The following is a 19,829-nucleotide window of genomic DNA, read 5'->3' on the forward strand; positions in this document are numbered from 1 at the left end:
TGCCTGTGGGGCCAGCATCCCATATGGGTGCTGGTTCGAGTCCCAGATGATGTACTTCCAATCCAGCTCCTTGTTGACATGCTTGGGAAAGCAGCAAAAGATGGCCCAAGCCCTTGGGCCCCTGTACCCACGTGGGAGACCCAGAAGAAGCTCCTGGCTCCTGGCTCCTGGTTTCAGTCTGGCCCAGCAGGGGCTGCTGCAGCCATTTGGGAAGTGAGCCAGCATTTGGAAGACCTCTCTGTCTGTCTCTTCCTCTCTCTGTCTGTAACTCTGCCTCTTAAATAAAGAAATAAATATTTAAAAAAAAATCTTACAGAAATTTCAAGAGTCATAAAATGAAAACAAAGTCCAAAAAGGACAGAGGTGGCACCCACGTGGCCAGGGATGCCTCAGGCCTTCTCCACCTCCAGGAAACAGAGGAAGCCACAGCAGGACTGGGACCAGAGTCAGGTGCCAAAGGCAAGGAATGCCAGCAATCTCACTCAGCAAGACACTTAGTATTTAAGGCAGTGTTTTAATAAATAAATCAAATAAAAATAAATAAATAAGTAAATAATAAATAAATCAAACCTGCAAACCTCGGCCCAAGAGCTGGCTTCTGATTTTGAAAATCTGGTTTCTGTGGCAGTCCCACCTGGCATCTATCTACTCAAAAGCCAAATCCCAGCACCCATAATGCCAAGTGGCATTACAGACATCCACCAAAGCAGCCCAGGCCCCAACCACTGAAAACTTAAAAAAGGGACCAGTTCTCCAGGAAAGGAAAGGAAGCTCATAGCTCATTACGCTGCTAGCTGCCCAGGGGCCCCAGACATTATTACATTCCTCCAGCAAAAGGAGGCCTGCCGCTTTAAACCCGTGCGCGGGCCGTCGCCCTGGGAGACAGAGGGACGCACAGCCTGGCGCGCGGCCAGGGCTGCGACTCGAGCAGCTGCGGTCTCGCCTCCGCCAGCCATGGCCTCACATCACAGCTCCGGCAAGCCGGAGAAGGAAGAAGAGGAAGAGAAAGACGAGAAAGAGGAGAAGGAGGAGAAGGAGAAAGAGGAGAAGGAGGAGGAGAGGGAGAAAGAGGAGGAGGAGGAGAAGAAGGAGGAGAAGGAGAAGGAGGAGGAGGAGGGGGGCCAGAAAGAGTCCGAGGAGGGGTCAGAGGAGGAGGAGGATGTGGAGGAGGAAGAGGCGGCGGAGGCAGAGGCAGAGGCGGAGGTGGAGGCGGACACCGGAGCTGGGAAGAGGCTGGACACTGTGCAGACTGTGCCTGGGATGCTCTTCAATGAGTACCTCTGGACGGCCTTGAACTTCGACAAGGTCAAAGACTACAACCAGCTGGAACTCTGCCCGCGCCTGCCCAGCGTGGTCAGCCCCAGCCTGAGCCCGACGCCCGTGCCCAGCCAGGCTTCGATCTTCACGTGGAGCCACACGCCCAGCGCGAGCCCGTCCTCCAGCGGCTCCGTGCACAAAAGTACCGCCCCCCGTCCACCTGGGCCTGGAGGGCAGCCAGGCGTCACACTGCTGAGCCGGTGTCTGGTTGCTAAATGCATGCACCGCCGCTACACACACACACACACACACACACACATAGCCTTGTCGCTAGGACCCAAACACACACGCACACGCACACGCACAGCCTTGTCGGAAAGACACATACACACACAGCCTCATTGCAAAGACCCGCGCGCGCGCGCACACACACACACACACTGCCTCTTCGCAAAAACACACACAGCCTCATTGCAAAGACCCACAGATCACACACACACACAGTCTCTTCGCAGACACACACACACACACAACCTCATCGCAAAGACAATCAAATCACACACACACGCACACACACACACAGCCTCATCGCAAAGGCACACACACAGCCTCATTGCAAAGACACACAGATCACACACACACACAGCCTCGTCGCAAAAACCCTCAGATCTTGGCTGAGCTGCTGAGATGATTTACCCTTTAGGATATGGGTGAAATGCTTCGCAAAAAAAATGGAAACCCTTGCACACTTCTGTACCAAGTGCTCGTGTCACTCCTGAGAGCAGTAATACCTTAAGGATGCTGTGCTACTAGACAGCCCTGCAAAGATGCACAGCTCCTCCCTGGTGTGTCTAACTTCCCTCCCGGGAATCACCACAGTCCCTTGAAAAGACAGGCAGGACAGTTAGCGCGCTTTCTCAGGCTCCCGGGTTTCGACGTTTTGCTCTGGAAAGTTCTTGGTTGGGGCGAGGACAGGGGCCAGTTCTGTGCGTAACAGAAAGTGTAGCTGCGTCTCTGGCAGCTGCTCACACACACACACACACCCAGACACTGCTTCTCCGGGGCGTGGTGGGCAGGGCGGCAGGCAAGACTGCCCTTTTGAGAACCACGGGTTTAGAGGAAGAGGTTAAATGCTTACCTGCTTCATTCAACAGGTGTTCCTAAAATATTTCATACATTTAGGAAAGACGTGTCTGATGCGAACTTAGATAGGTAAGAGAATGTTTTCACTTTTCATTTCACCGTTTTTTAAGCTGACAATGTTTACCTCGTGTATAAACATTCTAGAAAGTAGAATCAAATAACCCAGGGCATTTACCATTTATTCAAAAAAGTTGTTTTTTTTTTAATGAACACTAGGGCAGGTGATTGGTCCAGCAGTTAGATACTGTTTGTGGTGCCCACATTGCCATTTCCACAGTTCTGAGTTCAAGTCCTAGTACTTCTTCCAATTCCAACTTCCTGCTAATGTACACCCTGTGAGGCAGTGGGTGATGACTCAAGTAGTTGCCTCCTTGAACCTACAGGGGAAACTGGAATTGAGTTCCAGACTCCTGGCTTTGGCCTGACATAGCCTTGGCTGTTAAAGGCGTTTGGGGAGAAAGCCAGCATATGAAGACCTCTCTCTCTCTCTCTCTCTCTCTCTCTGCCTTTCAAATAAGAAAAAATTCAATAACGCTTTGAAAAATCTAGTTAGAAGCTTTAGAAAGCTCCTGTCTATTTAGCTTGTTACATGGCTATAGACTTAGCATGTCAATTTATCGGTGTCACATGTAACAATACAAGCCCATGTGGAGGACACTAACTGCTGGGAAGTTGAAAACATAGGTCTCTATAGACTAGGAAGAGCTGTGAAAGTTTAGAACATAGGTCTCTATAGACTGCATGCAAGAATGACCAGGTACACCCTTTGGTGAGGGAAAGTAATCGTGGCCTTTCTCTCTCTCTCTTGTTCTCACTCGCTCTTGCTCTCGCTCTCTCTCTCTCCTGATTGTTGCTGTTAGCCTTCAGACAGTTTGATAGGAACATAGTAGGGAAATCTCGAATGCCTGCAACAGCTGGGCTGGGTCAGGCTGAAGCCAGGAGCTCCATCCCAGGCCCCCACATAGCTGGCAGGAACCCTAGCATGTGGGCCATCATCCACTGCCTATTCAGGTGCACCGGAAGGAAGCTGGATCAGAAGCAGAGCAACCACACCCCAACCAACCCTCAGGTGTAGGAGTGGCTTACCCTGCTACACCACCAGGACTGCTCCTGAACTTTTATAAGCAACTTTTAGATTTTTAAGCAGAATTGTTCTGTCCCACTTATACATTTTTGTCCTTTTAACTCAACTTTTTAAACATATTTATAGTTTAAAAATTTAAGTATAGAGATAGGCGTTTAGCTTAGTGATGAAGATGTCACTTAAGACACCTGTGTCCTACACGGGAGTGCCCAGGTTCAGGTCTCAGCTCTGCTCCTGATAACATGCACTCTGGGAGGCAGGTGATGGATCAAGTAAGTGGGTTCCTGCCACATGGGAACCTGGACTGAGTTCCTGGCTCCCAGCTCAGCCTTGCCCAGACCCAGTGATTTGGAAATTTGGGGAGTGAACCAGAGATGGGAACTCTTTATGTCTCTCTGCCTTTTGAATTAAAAGCAGTAATGACAAGTAGAAAGTGAAAAATTGGGGGTAAGTGTCGTTACACCACAAGTTAAGCTGCCATTTGGGCTGCCAGTGTCCCTTATCAGAATGCTGGTTCCACTGTAGGCTAAACCCCACCTCTGATCCACTTTCCTGCTGATATGCCTGGGAAGGTAGTTGATGATGGCCCGAGAACTTGTCTCATACCACCCATGTAGGAGACCTGGATGGAGTTCCATGTTCCTGGCTTCAGCCTAGCTCAGTTCTGGCTGTTGTGGCCATCTGAAGAGTGAACCAGCAGACAGAAGATCTGTGTGTGTGTGTGTGTGTGTGTGTATCTAATTCTGTTTTTGAAATGAATTAATAATTTTTTTAAAAAGAAAGAAACCAATAGTATGACTGACAGACACTGTGTCGCAGTAGGTTAAACCTCCCTGTAGGACACTTGTGTTGCACGTTAGAGAGCTGGTTCTTGTTCTGCCGGCTCCACTTCCAGAGTATTTTCCTGCTAACGTGTCCTGTGCGGCAGGAGATGATGGCTCGGGTGCTTGGGCCCCTGCATCCTTGTGGGGGACCTGGACTAAGTTCCTGGCACTTGATTTTGGCATGGCCTAGTCCCGGCTGTTGCAGGTATTAGGGGAATGAACCAGTGGTTGAAAGTGTTTGCCCTCTTGCAACTCGCTTTCTAGCTCTCTCTTTTGAGCTGATGAAAATTAACATTTTTTTAAGAAAGATTTATTTATTTATTTGAAAGTCAGAGTTACACAGAGAGAGGAGAAGCAGAGAGAGAGAGAGAGAGAGAGAGAGAGAGGTCTTCCATCTGATGGTTCACTCCCCAACTGGCCGCTACGGCTGGAGCTGCGCCAATCCGAAGCCAGGAGCCAGAAGCTTCCTCTAGGACTCCCACATGGGGGCAGGGGCCCAAGCACTTGGGCCATCTTCTACTGCTTTCCCAGGCCATAGCAAAGAGCTGGATCAGAAGAGGAGTAGCCGGGACTAGAACTGGCGCCCATATGGGATGCCAGCGCTTCAGGCCAGGGCGTTAACCCGCTGCGCCACAGCACTTGCCCTGTAAATTAACATTTTTTTAAAAAGAAAGAAATGTGATTGGATTCATGGACAAGAAATTTAATGCTATATCTGTAAAACTTGTCTCCTAAAAAGTGAACATTTCAACTCTCAGTTGTGTTTAGCTGGCTTCACTTTCTCTAGTGTGGGTTCAATAGCCACACTTTCTTGATTCCCATATTACCTTCTTTATTCTTTTCCTTTTCTTTTTGTTAGAAAAATGCTGTAGATTTTTTGTGGGTCTCGTAGGTAGTCAAATTCCTGAGTTCCTGTCTACTTGGAGATTTCTTCATTTGCCCTCATATTTTATTAATAATACAAACCAGTCTTGGGGCTGGCACTGCAGGTTAAGCCACCACCTGCAATGCCGGCATCCCATAATAGCACCAGCTCCCTGCTAATTCACCTGTGAAAATAACGAAAAGTGGTCCAAGTGTTTGGGCTCCTGCCACCCATATGGAAGACCCAGATGGAGTTCCAGGCTCCTGGCTTTGGCCTGGCCCAGCCACAGGCCATTGTGGTCATTGCAGCCATTTGGGGAGTGAACCAGCAGATGAAAGATCTTTTTCTCTCTCTGTATCTCCCTCCCTCCCTCCCTCTCTATCTATAACTCTGCCTTTTAAATAAATAAATATGCCTTTGAATATAATATGAATGAGTGTAAGAGAACAGGTTTAAAGCCATTTTCCCTCAAAGCTCTGCAGGTCTTGCTTCCTTGCCTACTCGTGTCCAGTTTCTCTGACCAGTCTGCTTCTCACACCTTTCTCAGAGTCGAGTGTTTCCTGCCCTTCGTTGCCTCTCCTTTCCTTCAGAACTCCTACTAGTGGCTGACGGGTCTCTTAGACAGATTCTGTTTCACAATTTTGTCTTTATATGTTTCATATCTTCAAACTTTATGACATTTGTGTGCATGTAGCCTGTGCACAGAATTTTTTTTATTTGGGAATTCCTATTTATAATTTCCAATAATCAGTTCTTGTTCTCAGATGGATGCTGTTCAAAATAGTTTGGTGTGTGTGTGTGCTTCATCTATTTGAAGGTGCTATACTATAAAGTTCTCCTTTGTTCTTTATCTTGGTTCTTTTTCCTCTAAGGGTTAATTGTTAGGTTTGTTTATCTTGCTCCTCCTCTTCCATGGTATTGGCTCCCCTTAAGTAACTGGTAATCCTTGGTTTTCCATTCATGTTTGTAGGTGAATGGAAGGAAGCTCGAATGGAAGCTTCCTGCCACTGAGTGGTCCTGCTTCCAGGCAGGCCTGGCAGGCAAGTGTTTATTAGAAGCCTTGTGCAGCTGGGTGGAGCATATCAAGGCCAGCTTCCTGCAGTGTCTGGGTAGGAAACAGTCCAGCTGGGACCCCTACTATTACCGGAGTTAGGACAAGGATACTTTTTGTGTATGGCTGGAGTTGTTCGTGAGTGCAATGTCCCTCCTTTCACACCCAACCCTGTTGGGCAAACCCCAAGCAAGTCATACTCTGCCTGCTTCTCTTTCAGGGCTAACATCTCCCCAGGAAGGTTGCCCACTGTTTTCTCCTTTGTAAGTAAAGACAGCTGCTGCCATCTGCCTGTAGAAGGGGAGAGACGAGGGCCTGCCTGGCCAGCTGTCCCAAGCTTACTCCTTGAACTGCTCAGACGAGTCCCCAGATCCTTCCTCGCTGTGTTTGGTTGAGTGGCTATGGAAACTTCTCAGGGATTCCCTTTGGAAAAACCTTCCTTACCTCTCTCGTCATGAGCTGTGGCATACTCTGCTCTGCTTTTCCATCAGCCTACAGCCACTTATTATTTTCTTCCTTGTAAGGCTTTCTTTTCTTCAGTATCACTTGTCTACTCATGTTTTCTGGGGCTGTTTGTTCAGTAAGATCTTGGAAGGCAGAGGAGGATTGTGTGTTCAGCTGCCATATTGACCTGGAAGTGCCTATTACATGATTTCTAATCTGTGGGAGCCTCTTTCCAAGATCAAAGTCCCTACTTCCTCACTACAAATCTTCCTTAAAAAGTGTTTTTATATTTGAAAGCAATCTCTGGTGAATTTGGTGAGATTATGAGTGTTTTCAAATAAATATGTCCTAAAAATTCATTAAAATGCAATCAATGTTGGGCAACTTCTATTTTTCATTGTTGTACTACTATTTTGGTAGTCAATTAGGCAATCTTTAAGAGGCAGAGAAATGTGGAGAAACACAGGTTTTGGAGCCAAACAAGGACCCCTGTGATTTTTGAAAGGTTCTCTAATCTCCATGATATTCAGTTTCCTTGCCTGCAGAAAGGAAATGTTAATAGTTTCTTTGATTTCCTTTTCTAGAGATAAATGAAGTTACATATATCAAGTAACTACTATATATATATATAGTATACACACACAACACACTGGGTAGTACCTTCTCAGTAAATGTTAAATTTTGTTATAATCTTCTTTCTGTCTTCCATCTTTACACAGAATTTCAGAAACAGTCTCTGGTGTTGGTTTAAGGAAGGTAGATATCTAACCAAATAATATATTGATTTTGTTAACCATTGATTTGGAAAACAAAAACATTAAATGTTGTCTAGGGATTCCTCTTTAATGCCTCTTAACTTGGCATCCCCATAACTTATTTCTCTGGGAGGTGAGATAAACAGGAATCCCCCAGAGACTGGCACAGGTGGCCTCCGCAGAGAAGTTCTTCCCCTGCTAGAAGACACACTCATTTCAGGATGAAAAACAAAACAGAGCACTTCACTGATGCAATGAAGCAAGGGCAGGAGCAGGGGACATCTTTCTGCCAAGGACAATTTGGATCTTCATAACAGCACTGCCAGGCCATACAAAATTATCACCTGGAAAGTTACCCTGTTACAGATTTCCTGGATTTCAAGTCCCACCTGTGGCTGCCTTGGTAGGCTCAGACCAATTGGGCTGGATCTCCTGGAGCCATGGGATGAAGTATGAAAAAGAAAGGTGGAGACATGACAGAACTGAGAAAGGTGAAAAGCTAGCGATCCCAAACCAAATAAACATGGTAATGTTTCAAGATCCAACAAATTATTCAAAAACTTGAAATTCAAAGAGGCAAAGAAGCTTTAAAGGCAATATTGTTTCCTTATTATCATGTAAGACTTATTTTAATTAGTAAAGTCAGCAGATGTCTACTTTCCTATTGCATCATTAATAAATAACTACTTATAAAGATAATAGGCTAATTACAATACATTTAACAGCTCTTTTAAAAGTTTGTAGTATTTTTAAGCTGTTGAAAGTGAACAGTTTAAGTTCAAGTAACTACTACAACCACCACCACCCTCACACAGACACAGTAGTAGTAATTCACCACCCGAGGGAGATGATATGGTACTGGGAGCCTGTGGGATTTAGAAAGGAATACTTTCCAAAGAATAGATGTGATGCAAATGCACTGTGCCTAGTGTTACAGAAGAAATAAGAATGTAAGAAAATATTTCAGAGAACATAGAATTAGGATCTTCCGAGTGCACTTGTTATTTGATTGTCAAACATACTGTATTTAGAAGACTTGCTAACAACCATATGTATATACTGGAAACTAATATTGTGCTTAAATTTCAGTGCTCTTTATCAGAATTTGTATCCGGGAATTGAAACATCAGTTCAAACAGAAGAAAGCTGGCTTCAAGAACTGGCTGATAAAAAGCACACACGTGAGTAGTTTGATTTCTTAGCTCTGGCCAGGAGGTGGGCCTGTGCACTGGAAACATCACAGTTGTGGAAGGTCAGGAGATCTAGGTTTGAATCCCAACCCCAGTACAATGACACTGGGCAAGCTGCTTAACCTCCCTGAATCTGTTTCTCTTGGTAACAGTCACATTATCACGGTGTTGCTATGAGGATCAGAATGAGATTGCACTTCTAAACACCACGGCATTACTATTGACAAATGGTAGTGTTTCTGCTCACATCAAGAAATAATACATACCTTTATTTTCTTGGCATACATACATATACATATACATACCTTTATTTTCTTATTACAGAAATGATATACAAGAGGACTTCAAAAAATTCATAGAAAATGCACAATATATTTTTAATTTAATTTTATTTATTTGGAAGACAGAGCTCCCCTCTGCTGGTTCAGTCCCCAGATACCTGCGCCAGCCAAGCCTGGGCCAGGCTGAAGCCAGGAGCCAGAACTCAATCCAGGTCTCCCACATGGAAGTACACTAGCAGGAAACTAGCAATGGGAGCAGAGCAGGAACTCAAACCCAGTCTGAACCACCACACTAAACACTTGTCCCCACTTATCTTTTCCTTCCATTCTTCTATGAACATTCTGAAGCTCCTTGGTGGGGCCAGTGTTGTGGCACCACCTGCCTTGCCAGCATCCTATACTGGAGCACTAGCTCAAGCCAGCTGCTCGGCTTCTGACCTAGCTCCCTGCTAATGCACCTGGGAAAGCAGTGGAAGATGGGCCAAGTGCTTGGGCCCTTGTACCCATGTGGGAGATGAAGAATGGAGTTCCAAACTCCTGGCTTCCACTTTGCCCAGAACTGGCCATTGTGGCCATTTGGAGACTGAACCAGTGGATGGAAGATCTCTCTTGCTGTCTCTTCCTCTCTCTCTCTCTGTAACTCTGCCTTTAACTTTAAAAAAAATATAGGCTCCCTTGTATGTACATTGTAAATATCAAACCATTAAGACATAATGTAAAAATTTAAAAATTTAACATATGCCCACATATTCCTCAGGTGTAATAATTATGAGAAGCCTTTCTGTCCAACCTCTATATCAGGTTTTATGTTATGGCACTGATTCAGCAAATGCTTATTGAATACCCACCATCCACCAAGCCCTGTTCTAGGAAACCAGCAGTGAGCAAAGCGATTAGATCTTGTGCCTCAGTAATCTTACAGTGTGAGAGGTGGAGGTAAGGGTGAGATAAATAACACACAAAATAAGTAAGTATATGCATAATACATTCAATGACATAAGTACAAAAGAGAAAAATCAGGGAAGGGGGTGGAGTGTCAGCGCGGAAGGACTCTTAGCTCACATGGGGTGTGCAGGGCAATCTCTGGGAAGCTGCAGTATTTTAGAAAAAACCTGAAGGAAGTGAGAGAATGAGCCAGCCAGGGGAACAGTGAGGGCCTCCTTCCAGAGTAAGGAGGCCACTGTGGCAGCAGGAGGATCCCAGGGGATGAGACGGCGGAAACAGTGAGGACCACATCTCCCTGGGAGTGAAGTGAGAAGTCCCTGGAGGGGGGCGCAGAGGAATGACGCTCTCCAGCGAATTTTAATGACGACTGACGGCTCAGGAAAGTTGGCGAAGGAGCAAGGGTCCAAGGATGGAGCCTTGGGGCACTGCTTTGTGAAGTCAGGTACACGAGATGGAGACTAAGAACAGCTTCCAGTGATGCAGAAGGAAATCCAGTAAAGGGTCCTGGAAGCCAAGAAAGGAAGCATAATGGGGCCGGCGGTGTGGCTCAGGGGGTTAAAGCCCTGGCCTGCGGCACTGGCATCCCATATGGGCACCAGTTCAAGTCCTGGATGCTTCACTTCAGATCCAGCTCTCTGCTATGGCCTGGGAAAGCAGTAGAAGATGGTCCAAGTGCTTGGGCTTCTGCACCCACGTGGGAGACCCGGAAGTTCCTGGCTCCTGGCTTCAGATCAGCTCAGCTCTGGCTATTGTGACCATCTGGGGAGTGAACTAGCAGATGGAAGATCTCTCTCTCTCTCTCTCTCTCTCTCTCTCTCTGTATCTACCTCCCTCTGTAACTCTTCCAAATAAATAAAATAGTAATCAAAAATAAAGCAGGATGGGATGACAAAATATGGAATTAAAAGAAATAAATATTATGATTATATAATAAACTGAATTATATCAATAATCATTTAAAAATAAAAAAGAAAGCAAGTGTCTTAATGAGCAGGGAATGATAGCTGGGTCAAAGGTCACTTAGAAGCCATGGAGGTGAGGACCTAGGGCTGACTGGTAGATCTAGGGTGATGCCCATAGCACCTGCCTCTATGGCGATAGACAGCTGATTGGATGATCTCAAGGGACAGGGGGAGCAGGGAATTGAAATAAGTACAGAGCAGAAATGGAATCATGCCCTCCATTTCCATTTCACTGGTAAGCTTTTAATGGTATAATTGTATACTGAAATGTAGTCTTTTTTTTAGTAAAAATAAGTAAAATTGATTCTTTTGACCATTACCCCCAAATTCAGAAGTCATCACTATGATCCTGTTGGTGTATTTCTTTCCTAAGCTTTTCTACCCATATACTCACAGAAGTACAGGCAGTAGTTTGGTCCTTTTTGGTTTTTATTTACATAGATGGTATCCCACCGAATGTGTTGTTCTGCTTGCTTTTCCACTAAATAACACACTTTGAAAATTTTATCAGGTCAGTACATACAGATCCTCCTCGATCCTTTCAATTGTTGCACAACAGTGTGTAGAATGGATGTGCAGTTGTTAGATGTGCAGTTCTTTATAGATTCCCAGGAAGGGTATTCGGCCTAGCAGTGAGGATACTGATGAAGACACCGACACTCCGTACTGGAGTTCCACATCAGTTCCGACCTCAGGTTCCAGATTCCAGCTTCCTACCGATGCAGATCATGACGGGGAGCAGGTGATAGCCTGAGTGGCTCGGAACACCACTTCCCTGTCACCCACACGGGAGACCTGGGTTGAGTTCTTAGCTCCTGGTTCTGCCTGGCTTGGTTTTTGGCTGTTGCAGACATTTGGGAAGTGAAGAGCAGATAGAAGCGCACTCTCTCTCTCTCGCTCGCTCTCGCTCTCGCTCTCTCTCTCTCAGAATTTAAAACTTTAAAGACTCTCAGCCAATACATAAAGTCACTCCCCACATTCTCACTTCCACAGTGTTACACTGTTTACTCCTTTGTGTGTGTGTGTGTGTGTGCATCCAAGAATTTCTCTAAGACAGGTGCCAATAAAGTGGTATTATTGGGTGAAAAGTTACGCATTTTAATCATCACCTTCCCTAAGTGCTAACTCCATGTATGTTTCTATTAAAAGAGAGATACTGAGGTTTCTTTTTCCCTACCCTTCCCAATACTTGGTGCTGTCATTCTTTTAAATTTTTTGACAGTAGGGTAGGTGGAAATTATACTGTATCTTATTGCATATAATCAATTCTCCTGAGGGCTCAGGAAAAGAAAGCTGTGCAGAAAGCCTTCTATTCCTAGAGAACGTCTGAGTGGTCAAGATCAGAACAGTAACACTACGCACGGTTAAGAGCATTCCGACGTGGTCTCAGACGGGAATGAAGAACGTATTGTTGGACAGTGGAGGAAAGGCCAGCCGTGTCATAAAGTGACAAGGAACTCGGGGGAACCGTGCTTCTGTTCCAGTGTTTTGTGGGAGGTACAACTAGCTTGTTAGATATCTGGCTGAAAAATTTCTAAAATAAGTGTTGAAGGTGCAGTTTGGCTGCTTTTGTAAGCTTATAAAGAAAAGAGAGAGAGATGACTTCAAGACAGAATTGTTAATTGAAAGAGAAGCAGTACTTATGGTAAATAAGTTTTAGTGAAAATCTTTGTGCATGGCATTTCTGTTGGACAAGATGCCTAATACAGGTTTAAATTTTTTTCAGATTCTTCACATCACACTGCCCACATGCATACACACACCTACACACACCCCACATGGATAACTTTCTGAAGCCTCTCTCCCCAACAGCAAACTTGAACTCCTGAGAAAATAGGTCCCTTACATCTCAGTAGCCCCCTCCTTTGCCTCTGGCCTTGGAGGCTGCTCTGATTAGTTTTTCTTCATGCCAATCCCACTTGTTTTAAATCTTTCAGACATTTGTTCAAAGTTGTGGATGTGTTGATGGCCTTCTCCTCATTTCCATTGCCTCTCTGGAATCCACAGAGGCTGTAATCCTGGTGGTTTGATTCACTATCTTGAACTGGACCCCTACCCACCCCTAGAACTCCCTTACCTGAAAAAAACCTATCAGAAAAACAGGCATAGAGTAGACATGTGGCACTTCTAATAAGCAGAAAGTAAGAATGGGTGTGTAGCTTAGTGGTTAAGACATCTGTTAGGGTGCCTGAGTGTCATATCTGTGCCTGTATCTGATTCCAGCTCTGGCTCCCATTCCAGCTTCCCACCAAGGCAGACCCTGGGAGGCAGCAGGTGATGGCTCAACCACCACTCATATGGGAGACCAGGACTGAGTTCCCATCTCCCAGCTTTGGCCTAGCCCAGTCCCAGCTTGTGGGAATTTGGGGAGTGAGCAATGCATGGGAGCTCGCTCGCTCTCTGCTTCTCAAATAAAATACATATTTTTTAATTTAAAAAAGCACAAAACAATTAAAATATTATAAACAATTAAAATATTCCTAGTAGTATCCTAGGGCTAGAAAGAAATAGGGAAGGTTAAGCCTTTGCCTGCAGTGCTAGCATTCCATATGGATGCTGGTTCAAGTCCCAGATGCTCCACTTCTGATCCAGCTCCCTGCTAATGCAGCTGGTAAAGCAGCAGAAGATGGCCCAAGTGCTTGGTCCCATGAAACCAGGTGGGAGACCCAGAGGAATCTCCTGGCTCCTGACTTCAACTTAACCCAGCCCTAGCCCTTACGACCATTTGGGGAGTGAACTGTGGATGAAAGATTCTCTCTCTCTCTCTTTCTCTCTCTGTCTCCCCCCTTCTCTCTCTGTATTTCTGCCTTTCAAATAAATAAGTAAATCTGCTTTAGAAAAAAGGAATGGGGAAGCAATTTTACATGTGATGCAGAGTGTGGTGAACTTCCTCTGATCCTTACTGTTGGCACAACGTTAATGGGAAAAGGCAGAAACACTGTCAGGACATCTATCTGTGTGAGCCATGTATTTCCTCCTGTGTATCTCACTCCTTTTCTGTTTTGTCAAGATTGATGACAAACATACACTCTCTTTACAGAGAAGAAAGCCCAGGCAGAGAAGGAAGCTGAACCTGAAAGCCAGGCTGCTAAGTTAAGAGGTAAACGGGTGCTGGGCCTCGTCCCCCTTTTGCTGGCAAAGGCCAGTTACCAGTGGGAAAGCAGCCTTAACTTGCCCTGAGGAGCAAGAATGTGTGCAGAAATGCAGGGGTCAGGGTCTCTCAATAGTGAGTATGGGGTGGGCTAAGAGCTTGGGGTGGCGAGGAAAACCAGAGAAAATGAAGTGCACAGCACAAAGGTTTCAAACTCTCCTGCTAAATGTATCCTTTCTCTTCAGCAAAGTGGGTGATTAACCCAGAAGAGTCAAAACTCAATATTTTAAATGAGCTAGAGGTAAGAAGTGGTCAGTACATCAACCTGTACACTGTTCTTACTGTAGAAAAGCGTGCTCACTCCTCGGCTTCTGTGTGCGTGTTTCTGATTTAGTTTCAGGAAGACTTCATGACACTCTTTGAGCCTTCTCTAAGAACATTACCCAGCATCGGGCTGCCGCCCATTCTGGCATACAAAAAGGAGACTTCCAACTTAGACATTAACTTCAAGGTAATTTCAATCCACAGTTTGCATTATTATTCTAAAAAATTAACCTAAAAGCCATATCATGATGTGCACCATGGATGTTAAACATATTTTAAAGAAAAAAAAAAAAAACAGCAGAGAGCTCATTCATTTGGAATAACACCTAGGGTGGCTGTTTCAGTCTCCATAGATGTGAAACAGAGCACCAGCAACTGGATGGCCTAAGCCAATGGAAGCAAGAGGGGACAGAGGTGGAAAATCAAGGTCTGGACAGGGCCGATGCTGTAAGATCTGTCCTGGCCCTTCCTCGCGTTGGTGGTAGTCGGCCGTCCTTGGCATTCCTCTGCTTGCTGCTGCCTCCTGTGGAGCTGCCTCAGCTGTCCTGGCGTTCCCTGTGTCCAAACGTCCCCCTACCTAAGGACACCCATCTTACCAGATTAGGGCCCACTCTAATAACCTCATTTTAACCTGGTGACATCTGCAAAGACCGTACAAGTATTTCCAAACATAGTCACGTTCACAGGTATCAGGGCTTAGGACTTCAACATATCTTTTTTGGGGACACAATTCAACCAATAACTGTGGCCACAGAGCCTGGAAACACAGGTGAATGTTTGCCACACCCAGTTACAGAATGTGATGATTTAACACCTGCAAGGGTGACTGTTCGTCACTTCCATAATTCCTAGAGATAGTGCACCAGCCCCTACACCAGACTCATGTGTGTTGACGTATTGGTGGAATGGCTGTTTTCAAACCTAGTTTGGACCCCTAGCCCTGTGGGGAGAATTGCACACTCCCCGGATCTGAATCCTTGACTTCTTCTGGGGTGCGTTAAGGGAGAGGTTTATACACTGACAATAAGAGACACCATGAGAGACAGCAGGTGTCAGATGCATGTGCATGGACTGGGGGAAAGACTTTGTGGCTGCATTACGGTGGTGTTCACTGACACTTTGTACAGCACACTGAACTATGCAATTCTGATGAGGCAACACATTAAATATTCATGTAATGTAAAATCAATACATAGTTAGCTAGGTTTCCAAACTTTCTGATCACCCTACAGACTCAAGATGAAAATATTTCTAGCAGTGTTATTTTAAATGAATTTATTTTATTTATTTGAAAGAGAAAGAAAGAGAGAGAGAGTACCCATTTGCTGATTTACTCTCTAAATGCCCACAATGGTCAGGGCTGGACTGGAGAGAAAGCTAGAAGCTGGAAACACATTCTAGGTCTCCCACGTGGGTGGCAGGGACCCAACTCCTTGAGCTACCCTGCCTCGCAGAGTCTACACTTGCAGGAAGCTGGAATGAGGAACCAGAGCCAGGTCTCAAACTCAGGCTCTTCAAAATGTGATGCAGGCATCTTCCCCCTCTCCCCAGAAACCTTTTATTTAAGGAATACAAACTTCGGGCACCAGTTTGAGTCCTGGCTGCTCCACTTCTGGTCCAGCTCTCTGCTATGGCCTGGGATAGCAGTAGAAGATGGCCCAAATTCTTGGGCTCCTGCACCCATGTGGGAGACCTGGAGGAAGCTCCTGGTTCCTGGCTTCAGATCAGTACAGCTCCGGCCATTGTGGCCAACTGAGGAGTGAACCAGCGGATAGAAGACCTCTCTCTCTCTCTGCCTCTCCTTCTCTCTCTGTGTAACTCTGGCATTCAAATAAATAAATAAATCTTTTTTTAAAAAGGAATACAAACTTCATGCATTTCATAAACACAATTTTAGGAATATAGTGATTCTTCCCACTGTATCCGCCCTCCCACTCCCACTCCCACCCCTCCTTCTATTCCCATTCTTATTTTTTACTAATATCTATTTTCAATCAACTTTATACACATATGATTAACTCTATACTAAGTAAAGAGTTCAACAAATTGTATGAAAAAAAAAAAAAACCTGCCACTCAACGGTCAAGACAAGGGCTGTTCAAAGTCATCTCATCTCAAAGTGTCAATTTCACTTATATAGATTACATTTCAGGTGCTCCATTAGTTACCACAGATCAGGGAGAACATATGGTATTTGTCCTTTTGAGACTGGCTTATTTCACTAAGTATGTTGTTTCCAGTTTCATCCATTTTGTTGCAAATGACAGAATTTCATTTTTTTTTACCGTGATGCAGGCATTTTTTAAAAAAACATTTTTCTTATTTATTTGAGAGGTAGAGTTACAATGTGAGGGAGATACAGAGAGAAAAGTCTTCCATGTGCTGCTGGTTCACTCCCCAAATGGCTGCAAAGGCCAGAGCTGGGCTGATCTGAAGTCAGGAGCCAGGAGCTTCTTCTGGGTCTCTCAGGCAGTTTAGGGCCCAAGGCACTTGGGCCATCTTCTACTGTTTTCCCAGGCCATAGCAGAGAGCTGGATCAGAAGTGGAGCAGCTGGGACTCGAACCAGCACCCATATGGGATGCCAGCACTGCAGGCAGAGGATTAACCTACTGCGCCACAGTGCCAGCCTGATACAGGCATCTTAACCAGTGTCTTAACCCCTAGGCTAAATGCCTGCCTATGAGCTGGAATTTGTTTTCTTCTATCCTGAGAAGTCTCTCGAGCTGTCTTTTTTTCCCTGATACCCTGAAATGGACCTGAACATGAGAAAGGCCTTGTGGCCTCTCCTGCGGGGAAACATCCCTGCGATGGCTCCTCTGGCTTCCCAGGCAACCCTTGCAGAGGTAGGGTTGATGCTAGTCCAATTCAGGGACAGCAGCACCTGCATCCCAGCTCCTTCTCCAGCCACAGCCTCTTCAGGTGTGGATTCCAATCCCGGCTCGTAGTCTACGGAAGCATGTCCATCTTGCTTCACCCCTAGGTAAAGTGAAGGGGCTATGAGCTGAGGTGGTCACTACCAGGTTCCTTGTAGGGAACAGCTCATAGAGGGCTTGGCACTGCTAAGCTCTCTTTCTGCCCTGCTCCATCATGTAACAGCTGTGCTGGACTTTTCATCACGATTCTCTATCACAAGACTTTACTCTCCAAGCATTCTGCTTTCAGCAGTGTGCAGTAGTCTCTGTTGGGTGGATTCAATGACTTAAAAACAATAGGTGTTGGCCAGCACCACAGCTCGCTAGGCTAATCCTCTGCCTGCGGCGCTGGCACCCTGGGTTCTAGTCCCGGTTGGGGTGCTGGATTCTGTCCTGGTTGCTCCTCTTCCAGTCCAGCTCTCTGCTGTGGCCCGGGAAGGCAGTGGAGGATGGCCCAAGTGCTTGGGCCCTGCACCTGCATGGGAGACCAGGAGGAAGCACCTGGCTTCTGGCTTCGGATCGGCGCAGCGTACCAGCCATAGCAGCCATCTGGGGGGTGAACCAACGGAAGGAAGACTTTCTCTCTGTCTCTCTCTCTCTCTCACTGTCTAACTCTGCCTGTCAAAAAATAAATAACAACAACAACAACAACAACAAAAACAGTAGATGTTACTCTGGGATAGTGAAATCCTGACTGAACTGGCCATCTCTAGCTCCATGTTGGGCATTTTTGTCACTCTCAGAAGATGATTTCCTGGGACAAGCACTGTGGCATAGTAGGTTAAGCCTCCACTTGTGACACTGGCATCCCATATGGGTGTGAGCAGTTCAAGATTCACCCTGCTGTTCCACTTCTTATCCAGCTCTCTGTTGATGGCCTGGGAAAGCAGTGGAGGATGGCCCAAGTAGTTGGGCCTTTGAACCCATATGGGAGACACAGCCCTGGCCATTGCCACCATTTAGGGAGTGAACCGGCAGATGGAAGACCTCTGTCTTTCTCTCTCTGTAAATCTGCCTTTCAAATAAATAAAATAAATCTTTAAAAAAAAACCAAGAAGATGGTTTCCACGGCCAATGCAGCTGCCCTGGTGGAGCTCAGATCTGGGTCTTTTCCTGGAGGCCACTGTTGAGGCCAGGCTGCTTGCCTGGCCAGGACATTGCCATCACAGACATTACCTCTGATCACTGGAACAGTCACAACATATCAGCCCCTCACTGAGTCACTGGCCCTCCCCTCCCCCACCGCATCCCTGTGCCATCACAGCACACGGAAATTTCAGAGCTGCAACCTGCAGATCCCTTTGAGAAAAGACTCTCATTTATGTTACGGAGTTAATGGTTGTACATGGTGGCCTACATGGTAGTTATGAGACTTTCTCTGTTACAAAAAAAAAAAAAAAAAAAAAGAGGGGCCGGCACCATGGCTCACTTGGTTAATATGGGATGCGGTGCCTGCATCCCATATGGGTGCTGGGTTCTAGTCCTAGTTGCCCCTCTTCCAGGCCAGCTCTCTGCTGTGGCCCGGGAAGGCAGTGGAGGATGGCCCAAGTACTTGGGCCCTGCACCCACATGGGAGACCAGGAGGAAGCACCTGGCTCCTGGCTTCGGATCAGCGTAGCTCCAGCCATAGCGGCCATTTTGGGGGTGAACCAACGGAAGGAAGACCTTTCTCTCTGTCTCTCTCTCTCTCTCTCACTGTCTAACTCTGCCTGTCAAATAAATTTTAAAAAGAAAGAGAAAGAGAGAAGTTTTATTTATTTATTTGAAAGGGACAGTAACACGCAGAGAAAGAGAGATCTTCCATCTATTTTTTCACTCCCCAAATGCCCGCAACAGCCAGGGCTGGGCAAGAGCTGGGCAAGACCAAAGCTAAGAGCCAGGAATTTCATGCAGTGACCCAACATGTGCTGCAGGGACCAAAGTACTTGGGTCATCATGCTGCCTCACAGGAAGGGGAGCTGAGAGTCAGTGGGACTGAAAGCAGATCTCTGTAAAAAGTAAGAGCGGGAATGGGAGAGGGAGGAGGAATGGTGACAGTGTGGGTAGGGAGTATCGCTGTTTCTAAATATGTTTATACAAAATACATGAAACTTGTATAACTTACATACATTTAAAAAAAAAAAAAAAAGAAAGTGGAGCGGGACCGGAACCCAGGCACTCCAATTCGGAGTGCAGGCATCCCAAGGGGCCACTGCTCAACCACAACACTGGGCACAGGGCGCTTTCTTATCTGGCCCTTTTTAAAAGACGACTCCGCGGTGTTTGAACACCTTAGACCCTCTGCAGAAAACCCAGTGTGTGCTTGCCTGGCATACTCTGGAATCACTGATCTCGCTGCTTAGTGCCTTCTAAAACCTTAGCCCTCTGAAAGTTCCCCACCAAGTATTTCTGGGAGTGCCCGTGGTGTCTGAGGGTTCACAAGCAAGTTGGCACCTCACTCATCCTCCTGATGTCCCACGGGACATTCACCGGCCCTGCCCAGGGCCTGCTCCTGCTGCTCTCACAGCTGCCGGGCCTCCTGGGACCACTTCACTTCTCTCTCTCTCTCTCTCTCTCTGAAGGAAGAAGAGGAGGAGCAATCGCCTGAGTGTGAATTTTGTGGAAGCGACCTAAAAGCATTTCTTTCCAATTTGGACATATACTCTGACTATAGATGCACTGAACCAAAAAAACATGTGAGTTTTGAAACAGGTTTAATGA

At 46.1% G+C, this 19,829-nt stretch overlaps 1 protein-coding gene across 1 annotated transcript in view; it reads left to right on the top strand.

Annotated features, from left to right (window-relative positions):
• Positions 1-954: 954 nt before the first annotated feature.
• ERICH6 (glutamate rich 6) overlaps positions 955-19,829 on the top strand; it is a 41,423-nt gene continuing 22,548 nt past the window's right edge. The window contains exons 1-8 of the mRNA XM_089331399.1: positions 955-1,161; positions 1,249-1,459; positions 2,412-2,469; positions 8,513-8,604; positions 13,842-13,901; positions 14,138-14,193; positions 14,287-14,403; positions 19,691-19,804. Coding sequence (XP_089187525.1) covers positions 955-1,161; positions 1,249-1,459; positions 2,412-2,469; positions 8,513-8,604; positions 13,842-13,901; positions 14,138-14,193; positions 14,287-14,403; positions 19,691-19,804 — 915 coding nt within the window. The remainder of the gene's footprint in view (positions 1,162-1,248; positions 1,460-2,411; positions 2,470-8,512; positions 8,605-13,841; positions 13,902-14,137; positions 14,194-14,286; positions 14,404-19,690; positions 19,805-19,829) is intronic.

Source organism: Oryctolagus cuniculus, chromosome 4, assembly GCF_051225735.1.
Source record: "Oryctolagus cuniculus isolate XC-2025 breed Fujian yellow rabbit chromosome 4, ASM5122573v1, whole genome shotgun sequence".
Lineage (NCBI taxonomy): Eukaryota > Metazoa > Chordata > Mammalia > Lagomorpha > Leporidae > Oryctolagus > Oryctolagus cuniculus.